The sequence below is a fragment of the Heterocephalus glaber genome, unplaced genomic scaffold (assembly GCF_053883595.1).
Source record: "Heterocephalus glaber isolate CG9 unplaced genomic scaffold, H.glaber_assembly_v1.0 deba00001594, whole genome shotgun sequence".
Lineage (NCBI taxonomy): Eukaryota > Metazoa > Chordata > Mammalia > Rodentia > Bathyergidae > Heterocephalus > Heterocephalus glaber.
Window position 1 is genome coordinate 19,560,713 of NW_028258369.1, and position 14,776 is coordinate 19,575,488.

A 14,776-nucleotide genomic window follows, 5' to 3' on the forward strand; every position below is an offset into this window, starting at 1 on the left:
CAATAAACACTAATCCTCACTACTATGTACCTGTGTCATGGGGAAGTAGAGGTGCTCAGATGAGATCACAGTATTCAGACATTTGGAAAAGTAAACCATGCAAGAATTCTTTTCTGCAGGACTTTCTTGCTGAGTTTTCAGCACACTTCAGGTTAGTGTAATTTTTATGTTGGTGCCACCATGTAAAAATAATGAAATCATTTCTTCTTGTTATTGTTGGTGAGAAACAATGCATATACTACAGTGCATAAATATGAATGTGCACAAGTGTAGCCTGGTGGAATTTAAATATGTATATATCATGGAACTACCAACTAGACCAAGGCATAGAACCTTCTTGCTCCCCAAAAGGCTCCCTTTTGCCCCTTCTCAAGTGGCATACATTTCCCAAAGGTAATACTTAGTCTTCATCTTCACCAAGTGAGTCTTTCCACAGAAAGTATTTTGTTATTAGGTCTAGAATTAATGCATTATGAAAAAATAACATTTCATGAGCCGTATTCTCTGAATCTGATCACCTTAAAATTAGGAGGTGTGTACTTCATTGTTCCTGGTTCCATCAGACCCAGCCCAAAACTTCTGACTTCTGGGCTTTGGACAGTGCCAACAAGTTGCCCTGTGCTGTTTACTTGGAGGGAAACAAAAGCCCAGGAGCTATGGTTCTGCTCTCTGAAAGCTTCTATTCTAGCTTGAGAAACAAACACGCCTTAAAATAGAACATGACCAAGAGCAAATGAGTTCATGAAAAGTGTGTCCTAGAGTCTCAGTTCTCCTGAAGAGCCTGCTTAATATTGATCTCCTCCAAAAACATCCCCAGATCAGCTACACCTAGCTTGCAGGACAGGCCCTTTGCTTTGGGGGTCACTAGGACATGGCAGGCTTGCGCCCTCACCATCTGCTCTTCTGCGGTTTGTTTCTGTGAGGTCTCCCACATATAGGATGTGGCCTCCTTTGGGCAGAGTGATGAGAACTTCCACAGTGCCTGGCAAAAGGGGGGCACATACAAGACAATCCCTAAGTGCTTCCTCCAAGATGCTTTTGGTGAAGCTGTGTTGCCCAAGTTCCTCCTACAGGTCACTGTTGCCTGTGAGACCATGGGCATGCTGGAAGCAGTCAGTATACATGTGCTCATCACTGTTTGCACCATGAAAAGCATTTCTATGGTCACTGTTAGTTGGAGGTTTGAATTTCTTCTTAGAATGCTATGGTTTGAATGTGTCCCCCGACAAAGGGGACCAAAACAAATCATGTATTGGAAACTTACTCCCCAATGCAACTATGTTGAGAGGTGGGGCCTACTGGGAGGTGTTTAAGTCGTGAGAGCTTTACCCTTATGAATGAATTAATACTAATTATAAAAGGGCATGAGGCAGCAAGTTCTATATCTCCCTCTCTCACCCATATGATGCCTTCTACCATGTGATGACACAGCATGGTGACTTTCCCCAGACTTCCCAGTCTCCAGAACTATGACCCATATAACTTCGTTATATAAATTACCCACTCTGGTATTCTGTTACAGTGGCAGAAAATGGACTAAGACAAATGCAGAATGACACTTATCTCGTTTATTGCCATCCAAGGAAATGGTTGAACATGAATTGTGTGGAACTGGCACTAATACGGACGGCAACCTCTTGATAAGATTTTTAGTGTTCTATAGGAATAAAAGATGAGTCTTTCTTCACAAACGGGAGACTCCCAGGCAAACTGCTGATTGATTACAAGGCAAAGAGAAGGAATAAGGAATAATTATATAGCTCTGGTCATTTGTTTGAGAATGTAAAAAGAGGAAATAGACGCTAAAGCACTGCATCATTTCACATCGTCATATATCACCGATCGTTTTGTGCAGTGGCCTATTAGTAATATTTACCTCTGTCTGATTAAGTGGAAAAGATAGTATGCACTGTAAATAGATAAGTGGTGTTTTGCTTGTTTGTTTTGTTTTTGTTTTGTTTTTGTACCAGGGATCGAACTCAGGCCCTTGAGCTTGTGAGGCAGGCAGCAGAACCACTGAGCTAAATCCCTGGCCCTAGATAAGTGTTTTGAATTATAGGTCATTATTTACAAAAATCATATTTTGGCTGTAAGGAGAATTCAAGGTATTGTTTGGAGTTTGGGGGTTTAAGATACCCACTATCCTTGTGGGATGAGGTGAACTTTCATACTGGTGGGAATAGAAATATTGACTTACCTAGTAAAACCTAAGATTGCATACACACTGATTCACCAAGGCAGCTTCTATGTACATACCCTGGAGCAGCAACTCTCAGACTTTAGTGTGTACCAGAATCCTTTCAGAGTCTGTTCAAACACACATTGCTGGTGCCACCTTGGATTCAGTGGGTCTGAATTGAACCATGGAGAATTTCCATCTCTAACAGGTTCTCGGGCAATACTAATGCTCCTGGTTCTGGAACCACGTTTTCAAAAGTACCATCTTAGAGAGATTTTGGTGCATGCACAGGAGACATAAATAGATTTTTTAAAAACATTATTCCTAATAGCCCCAAGCCATATACAACACAAGAATCTATCAACCATCCAATGGGAGAATTAAGTATGGCATATTTATACAGGAAGAAAACACTAGATAGCAATCACAGTGAGTGATCTACAGCTACCTACAGAATTTATAGCATGAGTTTCACAATGTTGGTGAATGAAATAAATAAAGAAAGAATACCTCTAGTATGAGTCTATCTATATTCGTCGCAAGACAAGAGAAAAGCATATACTTTACAAATACACATATACATAGTAAAACTGCAAAGAAAAGCTGACAATTGATTACTACAAAATCAGACCAGTAGATTACATGGGATGAGGAGGAGGGAGTCATGCTGATAAATCTCTGAAAGCTAGCAATAGTGTACTTCTTAACATGGCTGTTGGATGTGCCAGAGATGCTTTCTAATTATTATTTAAATTGTACATTTTTATTTATACACTTCTGGGGTACATTCCATAATTTTAAAAAATTATTCTATCTTAAAAGAGAATGTCCCCTATCCTTTATGTATTCTGTCTCTTTGACATTTTGAATTTTTGGATCTGCCCACTGGCCTTTAATATATGGTTTAGTTTCTCTGCTTGGTCAACTATTTAAATGAAGAAATTAGAGGTTTCAAAAATTAAAATTTTGTTATTGTCAATACATTTGGTGATATGAATTAGCAATGAACAAAGTATTGTAAAGTAAAAGACTTATCAGTTCTATATGGAGCCCAGATTACTGTCTTGTGCATAGAATGTTTGTCTGTGTATATATAATGTCACAATAAGTCATCATATTTAGATCAACTTTTAGATGTTGAAGATCTGAACATATAAATGACCAAGAGATTTGTGGCTCTTTGCCACATTACAAGCAATTTCCATAATTTTCTCCACTCAAACCTCATGACTACAAGGGTGAAAAATTTAGCTATTTTTATTTTGTGGGGGGAGGATGATTTTTGAAATCTTTGAAAGAGGGGAGGGGTTGAATGTGACTGTTAACTGAACTGAGATGTTCTTTTGCCTCCAAAAATTCACTGAGGAGAAGCCAGGAACATCTGCAGCCACGTGAAGATCCCAGGAATGCTCATTTCTATTTCAGAATTCTTATTTTGTCATTTCCTTATATCACTGTCTTGTTTTTAAATTTTATTCAGCTGAACCTCTTTACTACATTTTTAGCATGTCTTGTAAAAGAATTCTTAATCCTCCTTTTAAAACTATATTTCTTTGGGGCATGGACTGCACCTCTGCTATTTGATCACTGTGTGGATTCCCAGTTCACACCTCCCACATGGTAAGCTGACAGCTGCATAATTCCCAAAAACATTCTGGCAGTGATGAATGCCAATATTTTGTGATGACATCCCAAGAATTTGATTGCAGCTGCCCACTGATATGAGTGGTATCTTTATTATTTGGTGAGTGAAACAGACATATGAAGTACATTTGTTGCAAACACCAGATGCTAAAAGGAAATATTCCCTACTTGTTATAGTGAAAAATTAGAAACAACACCAACATCCATTAATGGAGGGATGATTAAGCAAACTGTGGTGCAGCTACACCATGGAGTACTACGCAACCCCCACAAAGTGGGGAATTTATGAACACGTGTCAGACTCGACATTAGGCAATTTATATGTATTATTTCATTGAATTCCCACAACCACATGGCGTTTTTATTTTATAGATAAGGACTCTGAGACTTGTCCAAAGTGACACAGTCATTAAATGGTAGAGAAACAGACTTCAGTTCTGCAGACCACTAAATGCATTTCCTTATCCAATCACACTGCACTAGCTCATAAATATCAAAGCTGTTGACTCTCTCATGAAGATTTGGTTCAATTTGCAAAAGCATGGAGAATAGGAAAAGAATTGTATAATAGTACAAGCAAACAAATCTACATGTCAAAGCTAAAGTAATATCTGAAGAAGGGAGGTTTCTTGTACTCCCCATGACTGTAAGAAAATACATCAAAATTCTGGCTATATATGCTAACCAAATCAGATATTTTCATGTACTCTCATACCAGTTCTTCTAAATAAAATGACAAATTATGAGCAAAGTAAGAGAGAAGTCATACTTTTGCTCAAATATAATTATTTATAATGTAAAATATCACTTGTATGCTTATTTTTACAACTTCTTGTTCTTTTTACATTTACAGATGGACAAAAGAGAAAGAAATCTTTGAGAAAGAAACTGGATTCCCTAGGAAAAGAGAAAAACAGAGACAGAGGTAAAGGATGAAATAGTTAAAGCAAACATATCTTCCATGGAGCATAATGGTTGAATTTGGTAGGGTTTTTGAATCGCATAGAGCTATGTGGTTCAATCTATTATGCAAACCGGATTTCTATGATGGAATGTCATTTAGGGATGTTTTGGTCTACTCTTCTGTGTTTGAGTATCCCTGTGCTGAACTGATGAATTCAGCTGGTTTGAGCAGAGTATAACTTTGGCCAAATGTATGGTTCCAATTATCCTGGCCAATCAACTATGCATAAAAAAGGACCTTGGTCAAGTAGCCATGGACAGCATCACTAACACTAACCAGCTGTCTGGCAAATTCAAACAGTTAGGCAGGGCTAGTTGAATGAGAAATATTTTAGATTTGCTCACCATCACTACTGGGAAGAAACAGTCTCGGCTTCGTGGGTAACTGAAGATGTGCCATTCTCAGCATTTTCATGTTAAACACAGGATGCTTATTTTTCACCCCATATGTTGTGAGACTTGCTAACTCCCATATGGTTTTGTGTCCCCCTCCATGTCTATTTAGAGAACTGACACTTTAGCCACCCTTTCCGAGATATTTGTGGTCATTTTTAACTAATATTCTCTGAGCCTGCATAATGGACACCTGGGCTTCGTTAGCACAGTCCATTTTTGTGGCTTATTCTTATGGTCTCATGTGAGATGATTGTTGAACGGTGCGATCGTATGAATATGTTTTCATTTTATGTGACACAGTGAATGAGTGTCGTATGAGGATAAACATGTCTCACCTTCAAGTTCTTTCATATAATGATTGAATTTCTGGTTGAAAAGTGATGGAAACAGTGAAACCAAGGGTTTTAAAAATAATCGGTACTGGACAAGACCTATTCCATAGCACTACTATTAGTCACTACGCATATGTCTTGAACTGTGCCTTAAAAGTCATGACACCAGTTCCTGATGTTTGATGATGAAGAATTCTGAAGAGTGGAAAATCATTGTTTTGTTTCCCTTAGGGTGGTATTTTTCACCCTTGTTGTTACTGGCATTTTGGACTGGAAAAATCTGTATGGTAGAGGTTGTCCTGTTTATTGTGGGATGTTTAACAGCATCCTTGACTTGTACTCAGTAGATGTCAGCAGCACTACCCCAAGCTAAAACACTTCCAGCCATTTCAAATGTTTACCTCAAATTGTCGTAAGGAAGTGAAAGCATCAATGATGCCTGCCCTGGACTGTACAACAGAATCACTTGTGGAACCTTTAGAAATTCTAAGCCCAAGGGCTTAGGGGTGCACTTTAGATACGGTGCTTGCCTAGCATGCACAAGTCCAAAGATTCCATCTCTAGCACTGCAAAAAACAAAATAGCAATCACCAAAAAAAATGCCCAGTCCCCCCACACATACATCAGAGAATATGAGTCCATTGGTCTAAAAGTACCATTGAACATGAGTATTTTTATGAGTTTTGAATGTGTACCTTCTAACATGAGAACACTGGTCTATATTAAGCAGAATACTCACCAGGGCTTGTCCTATCCCAGTCAAATCTGCTCCTACACTTGATCTTAGCTAAAAGGCCGAGAAACGATCAAATCTGCTCCTGAAATAATGAAGACAAGGGACTGTCTAGCTACATATCATTGTCCAAAACTATTGTGTTATATTTAATTGGTTGATAATTACTGCCCTTATTTTCAATGTCTTGAATATTAGTATCCAGCATCATTCTTGTGGAGTTTTTGCTCATTCTGTTCCTGCAGTTCAGTACATTTATCTGTCTAGGTTAGAGCAGTTTTCTGTATGAATACCATATTTAAAGAAGCATCCAGGTTGGTTCACTTGTCCTGCTTTATTCCCTGAAGGAACATTCCAAAGATGATGCACAAAAGAAGCCGAAAGCCATGGATAGTTCTGAACCTCATATATAATGTGTTTTTTCTATACATACATACATATCTATGATAAAGTTTAATTCATAAATACCCACAGTAAGGGATCAATAACAGTGACTAATAATGAAATAAAATGATTATAATAATATAATATAATATAATTTATCCAGACATGGTGGTGCACACCTGTAATCCCAGCAACTCTGTGGAGCCAAGGCAGGAAAATCACAAGTTCGAACTCAGATTGGGCAACTTAATGACTCAGTGAAACCCTGTCTCAAAATTAAAAATAGAGAAAACTACTTGGGATGTAGCTCAGTGTGAAGGCCCATGGTTCAATCTTTCAATCTCTACTACTCTAAAACATAAATAAATAAATAAATAAATAAATAAATAAATTAAATTTTTACAGTTACTTAGGACCTATGAATTGCTTATTTTTGGAGTTTTCCATTTAATATTTTTAGACAGTTGACTATGGGTAATTGAAACCAGGGAAAGCAAAGCTACAAGTACAGAAATACTACTGTGCTAATAACGTATTATCTCTTAAAGTTAGTTTATTCAAGGATAATGGTGTTGATATTGGCCTATAAATACTTACAGTGCTAACTTTAGGTGATTCTTCAGGGAGTATCAATTTGAGCTGGTCTAAGCAAAATGAGCGTTTTTGCAGGTAAAGAGAGATGTTTGTATTCCCTCAACAGGAGATGAGTGTGTGTGTGTGTGTGTGTGTGTGTGCTTGCTAATGCATACAAACAGCAGGAGGCACAAACATGAATGACCCAGAAGGAAGGGCCAGGAAATTAATTGTCCAACAGACTTTGGGCCACTACACATTTTTCAGACCAAATCACATTTATGCAGGCCCGGTGAAAGCTCCTGCCTCACAGGAAGCTGACTGGGGAAAGGAAAGCAGATCCTGGTGGTTTCAAAAAAAGACACCACTCATTCAACTGAGGGGAGAAGTGTCTGGCTTCATGGCAAAAGACGTTTGTTTTTTATAAAGTAGCTTTGATGTTTAAAAACAAGGTATCCTAGGCTTAAGTGAAGAGTAATTACATGACATCTTTTCTAAACATAAATCCCGGTCTTTGTCAACACTGGGAGCCATCACGTGGGTGGCCTGGGAACCATAGCATGAGGTGGCAGTGTGCAGGGCTGGCACAGTTGTAATTGGTTCACATTATTTCCTCCCCTTTGCCTATTAGCATCTGGGTTCATAACAGCTGCACATGTGAAAAATGATCATCATTTGAATCCAAGAGAAAAAGAAGGAAAACAGGAAACTCTAAGTGACCTTTTGGATTAGGCCATCTAAAAATAAAGAGGCTCGGCTCTTTAAAGTAAAGTTGCTCTCCCAGTAGTGACTCACAAATGTTTGATATGCCATTATATTAATTGATTCCATCAAAATGAATCATGTTCTGTATGATAGTTAATAGTCTTGATAAAATAAGCAGCAGATCATGTGACACTCTTGTGTCCCTCCTGTGACTTAAGCAGTATCCATATGACTTTTGATTTCCATGTAGAAACTAAACCAAAATTGACACCAGTTCAGAAAATATATTTTCATATTAAATAGTTCCAACTCCTTGATTTCTCATGGTTTAATGAAAAGTATTTTGGGGCCGGGGATTTAGCTCAGTGGTTCTGCTGCCTGCCTTGCAAGCTCAAGGTCCTGAGTTCGATTCCAGGTACAAAAAAAAAAGTATTTTTAAAACTTCAGAAAATTTCTTGTGTCAAAAAGAAATCATTTTTTTGAGGGAAGGTTTATCATGAGCTAGTTTGTTTCAGTTCTAGTACTTCCAAATCAGAGAACATGGTGATGAGGTTTTATGGTGGCATGACTCTGGGAGCTAGGATATTGTCCAATTATGCCATATATTTATCAACATAAAATCTGAGAAGAGTTCTGTTCTGGTACTTTTCTTTATGCTGAAATCCTTTTATGCCATGCTTTATTGGTGCTCACAGTCTCATATGTCATTGTGAGTGAGCTTTGAAGGAACACTAGGTAAGAATAGTTGATACAAAATTTCTGCTCTATATTAAACAGCAATAGAAGAACCACTTAACAAATATCACCATATATAAATTCTCAAAGAAAATAGATACCATCAAAATGTACTAAGGAAGGAGGAGCCTAAGGATGCTTTAAAACAGATGGGCAGTGTAAGACATGAAGTTGGGAAAGAGTGTGGCCCCACAGTGAAGGGAGAAAGGTTAGGTAGAAGGCTATTTGAAAGCCCAGGAGTAAGGTAATGGAACCTTGGACTGGAATGGGAGTGACAGTGGAAGTGGAAAGACATAGAGGGAAATGAGAGATCACGCGAGGGCAATATGACAAGATGGTAGAGTGGAAATGAGAGGTGAGAAAGAGAGAGGTATAACTCAGAATTCTTACTCTGTCCCATGAAGAACAGAGACATTGCAAATCGGAGTCAGACCTGGGAGGCGAAGACAGGACATAAGAGATGCCTTAGGGATGGATGTCCGGGTGTCAAGGAAGAAAAATGGTTGGTGCCCAGAGGAAAGGTCCAAGTTTTGGGTAGCAATGAGGTGTTAAATTCTGCTGAAGATAATGTCCAGGATGGGACCAAGGAAGTGGATGATAAATGTAGCCTGCATGAAAAGATAAGAAGAGAGGAGGAGACCAAGAAAATGTGAAGACAGAGAAACAGGTTATACAGATGAACAGCTCAGTCACCCAGCCTGATGATACATCTGTCTGGGGTCTAATGGTGAGTCACAGTGAATGACAATAGAAGATTACAAAGAGCAGGAAACAAGAGAAACCTTGTGGTGGTGGGTTTCTGTCATGGGAGGGAGGATGAAGGTTTGGAAGTAGCAGTCAGGAGCCAAGAGAGAGAGAACAGAGACAGTCACCCCTAATGAGAACAGCAGGGAAACAGGATCCCCAGAGAATACATGCCATGGATGAGAACATGATATCCATTGTCTCTAGTCCCAGCACAGTAGATCTTGGCTGATTTCCTTCTCATTTAAAAGGCCTGTTAGAAAAATGGATGGATCCTGAGAACATAATGCTAGGTGAAATAAATCAGACACAGAAGAGACAACATTGCATGGTTTCTCTTATATGAAAGACCCCAAACACAAATCATTTTAAAACAAAATAAAGGAGAGATGGCAGCAAACAGGGAGGTAGACTTTTAGAGATGGGAAGGGGATCTGAGAAAGGGAGGGTAGTGACAGGGGGTAAAAATGATCAAGATGTGATGTGTATATTTACCAATTCCCCAAAATGAATGTAATTATTATGTGTCACAAACATGTACTAAAAATTATTTTTTAAAAACCTGTCATCAACTTTATTCACTTGTTAGCACAGGGTTTCGAAGTTCCTTTTTTACCCTCATGAAAGAGCTTTGAACTTAGGCAGGCATCTATTCCCAGTGCCTTTTCTAAACATCAACTAGACTTTTGCTCAAAAGACTTGTGGTGAGTCCTTGATTTCAAAATTGCCATATTTTTAAGAAGAATAATATTCAGGAATTCTTCCTAGAATTTTATAAAGACTAAATAGATACTGCATAACTTGGAGCAGGGAGACATCTCCTTTGTAAAACTCAGGAGAATCCTCAGGGAAGTAGTAAGGAATGAAAGAGACGGCATCAAAACTCTACCGTTGAAAGGATAAACTCAGCCAGAAAAAGAGAAATGAAAATCTGTTATGGGTGGCTTCATCTCTTGAATGAGAACAAAAGAGGAATAAAAATTAGGGGAGGATGACTTCATGTATTTCATCTGTTTCATTTGTATTCAGCTATTCTAATTTACAAGTAGAGTGACAGATTTTCAGATATTTAAAATGACAGATTCCAAAGGAAACAATGTTTCTTCCTTTATCCAGAAATATTAGAAATCTTTAACCAAGTCTGGTTGGGTTTCCTTATATGGAAAAAAAATGGCTAGAAGGGGACTCAATAGTCCCCATCTGTGTGTGTGTGTGTGTGTGTGTGTGTGTGTGTGTGTTTACACATGCGCATGTTGGGGATCAAACCCAGGGCTTTACCCATGCTAGGCAAGCATTCTATCACTGAAATATATCCCAGCCCTATAGTTCTCATCTTAAGAGTAAATCCCTGCCCTGCATATGCCGACGTGAGCAGTCATATGTCACCTGATCCATGTCAATGTTATTATCTCCTGTTTGTCTGTGTATGTTTCATGTGGTTGTCAGCTTTACCACCCACGTGTTCCCAGACTTCTCCAATCTTTTAAAGTAAGAATATTTTATTATTTCCTCAGCTAAGATAGTTCTGGCTTATATAATAAGTCTTCAGTGTTCACAGTCAGGGGTCTGGTACTGTCTTCTTTGCTTCCTGATTTTGCTAGTAGCAGAAACAGCCTTTTGTCAGTAATGAATATTGGATCTGGCTACATTGTCCACACTGATCACTCAGAGGAGAAATACCCGAAATGCATTATCATATATCACCTAGTATGTTGATGGAGAATGGCAAGCACCACTGAAAATCCTCAAGTGAAGTTAGGATATTTTCCCTTCAAAACAAATTCCATGTTTTGATAGAACAAGAGGTTCCATCTTTTGAAGTAGCATTTCTGCTCTTAATACAGACTTGGTCATTAGCCTATTTTTAAATGTTGCCATGAATCAAAGAGGAAAACCTTTTAAAGCCACTTTCCACCCGATTTAATGTTTGCTTTTTTGTTCAAAGAACAAACAAGCTTAAAATTATATTCCCTTGTTCATTTTGGTTCCATTCATAGGGCTTATAAAAACAAGAGAGAGATGAGACACCAATTTGCTGCTCTGTGAGATATAATTTTGAGTCTAACAGGAATAATGCACATGATTGAATTATTAATGCTTTTTGGCATGAATCTAAAATATTGCCGATAAAATGCCTGGCCCTAAGGATTCAATGTATGTGTACAAATGGATTCACTACAGAGATGCAGAACACAACTCTGTGTATATCTAAGCCATAGATTTCTGCATTATGCCCCTTCCCAAAGGGGCCCCCACTAGAAGATTTAACAAACTGCTTCCTAGACCTCCCACCAGAGATACTCTGATGGAGTCCACTTCTACATGTGGCCGGGAAAATGGATTAAGTATAAATCAAACTTCTTCCCAAGCTGTTCCCAAGTTGCTCCTTTGCACCTTAGCTTTTATTCTATGTGCTGCCTCTTCTATTGGAAATCCCAAAATGTATCTGCTTAACTGAATTTTAGTCTTTATTTCATGCATCTCTCCATTATAACACATGATAGGCACACTATTATAATTATTTACATGTCTGACCCTGCATTTCCCTATGTTACCTCACACACTGAAGCCCTCGTGAGCAAGGCCTGGGCCTTTTATAATTGCTGTAACTCCCTCATTTACATACTTTGACATGGTACATAGTAGGTGTACAACAAATGCTTGTTCAATAAATGGATAAATACAATCTCCTCATCCCTTGCAGTCTTTAGGGGCTTCTGAGACATATAAATCAAAGACTAACAGTTTGCAGAACTATATATTCATGAGCAAAATGTATTATTTACAGTCTGTCAAAAATGTCATACCTCTCTGTAATGTTATTTCCTTTAAGAAAAACTTGAGGCATATGAAAAAAAACTGCAGATCGAGATTTCCAAAATGTGTATTATGCCTACTTGCTTTTTGATTGAAGTGGAAATTTTAGCCATTCTGATAAAAATGAAGTCATTTCTGTACGTCAATTGATAGATAAATCATTCCCTCAGAAAGCAATCATTTGAATATGTCTGCCTTTAGGTCTGAGACACCCATGAAAGGTCTTCACTGGTCTGGGCAGTCTCTGAACAGGAATGTCTGATTTTTGGTTCCAGAATTCATCCCACAGGCATTTGGAATGCCCTTGTCCCAAGTCATTGCCAATGACAGGGCCTATAAACTCAAGCAGGACTTGCAGAGGGAGGAGCAGGAGGATTCATCTGATTTTGTGGCTTCCCTCATGCCATTTGGAAATAAAAGACAAAACAAAGAACTCTCAAGCAGTAACTCATCTCTCAGCTCCACCTCGGAAACACCAAGCGAGCTGACGTCTCCCAACACTCTGGAACCAGCTCCCCGGGCCAGGAGAAGGGTGAGTTGGCCAGGGTTGTCTCTGACATTGATGCTAGGAAAACTGAAGATATATCAAGTTGTTCTTTGAGTCTTTAATCATGAGAAAAATTTGGGTCAATTCCATTCAGGGAGAATTTTCACTTGGTGTATGGCAGCCTACAACCTTCAAGTTTTCCTCTGTCCCCCATGGCATCCTGAACATTCTGCAGTATTGACACTGACACTGGCCTGCCATCACTTGCTGTCTCCCTAGACTTCCCTGCTAGATGCTAAAGCTTGAGAGAAGGGCATGGTGATTTTAATTCTTCATTACCAGTCTGAGAACAAGACTGGCCAAACCCCTTGGCTATAGGCTTTTATAAACAATGAGATTTTCCCTTATCGTTGGAGCATGTTTTACCTGAAACAGAACCATAGATTACTATATGTAGCATCTTTCAAATCAAGACTATAACAATATGGTACTGATTATCAAATGAGTACTATGTTCTAAGCACTGTGCTATTTGACATTTCAAATTTGAAACCTGAAAAGCTGAGGTTTTCAGGTACAGTGGCTGGTGATTGGCTGAGTGAATTGATGAGCATCAATCCCTAAGACTTCCTGGGTCACTAGGAATCTCTCCCTTTCCTCTGACCTAGAGGCCCTAAATCTTGTCACCTCCAGCCACTGAAGATTGCCCTAGTTAAAACTGTTGACACACTGCCACTTACAACACACATTTCACATTCACCCGCCAACATTCAGAACTTCTCCAAGGTAAAGCAAGATCTGGAACCCTGACTTCATTTATGGTATTGACTATGTTTAAAAATAAAGAAATTATAAAATTATGAAGTATTTGAATTTATACAATGAACTTGTTCTTCTAAGGCAATTGTCTCTCAGATTGTGTATAAACCCATATGACAATGAAAACAAAACTCTAAATTGGAACTTTCTTTGCATCTAATGGTAGGCAATGGACTTCCCAAATGCTTTTCCTCTCTCCATGCCTTGCTGGACACCAATAGCTAACTTCTCGCTGTATTCTTCATCCCAGATGGGTGGCTATAGTACACATGTTTACCATTCTTAGGATGTTAACCCCCCTTCCATCTTCCAGCACATCTCTGTGATGAGGGCTTTCTCTAATGGCCAGAGGCTCTTGGCATACGCAAATGGCAGGTTGTAAGTACTGAGTAGATAATGTCACCTCCACACCCCTACAAGAGGCTGTCCTTAGTCAGTGATCCCCTATACTTAGTGTATAAATACCCAATTCCCTCACTGCTTAGAGAGCAAGCTCTGAGTTGCATGATTTACATCAGCTCCTGGAGTTCCTTCGGGACACTGAATTCCAGCTGTCCACAATGCTAATGGGCTTGATAATACTCCCTACATTGGATATCCTCCTTGCTCTGTGCCATTTCTCCTTGCCTCCACAGGTATTTCCTGGGACCACCTCCCTAATAAAGCACTTTGTGTTGCTTCTGCAAAAAACTAAACTAAGACTATTTTATTGACTCTTCCTATTCTTAAAATCTACTTCTTAGAGCCATAGTTGAGGCTTGTTTTTTTACTCATAAGACTTCTGACTTTACCTCATTTGTTGAGTATGTGATTTTTTTTTCTTTTTTCAAAAAATGAAGTGGTTGGGTGAAAATATCTTAATTATGTGTTTGCGATCTCTGGTCTTCCACTTGGAAAATTTTGTCTATTGTTGAAATTGTAACTGCCAGAGTTGTCTCAGAACCTGTCCTACTGGGCACCAGGCACAGGCAATGGCTCGCTGTCGGGTGCGTGGTGCCACAGGAACCAGGTTAGGATCCAATGTCGTGAGACATTCTCAGGATAGGTATGCAGTAACTGTATAGCATTCAATAACTAACAAATTAAAAATCTGTTCCTGTGGGCCACTGTACCACTGCCCCAAGCAGGGAGGAGGTGAGCCGCAGGGCACCAGCAGCACACACCCAACTACCCCAATGAAATGAGAAGACACATAGTCAAGTCTCAAAACCAGACATCCAGATCACCTAAAGCAACTCCAAGGGGAAACGAGATGGAACACTCTGA

At 39.0% G+C, this 14,776-nt stretch overlaps 1 protein-coding gene across 5 annotated transcripts in view; it reads left to right on the top strand.

The window, feature by feature from the left end:
* Positions 1–14,776, top strand: part of Arhgap6 (Rho GTPase activating protein 6) — a 499,561-nt gene that overhangs the window by 433,228 nt on the left and 51,557 nt on the right. For all 5 annotated transcript variants that reach the window (XM_021249114.2, XM_021249115.2, XM_004871022.3 and 2 more), the window contains exons 3-4: positions 4,677–4,748; positions 12,481–12,737. In XM_021249114.2, the coding sequence (XP_021104773.2) occupies positions 4,677–4,748; positions 12,481–12,737 (329 nt within the window). The remainder of the gene's footprint in view (positions 1–4,676; positions 4,749–12,480; positions 12,738–14,776) is intronic.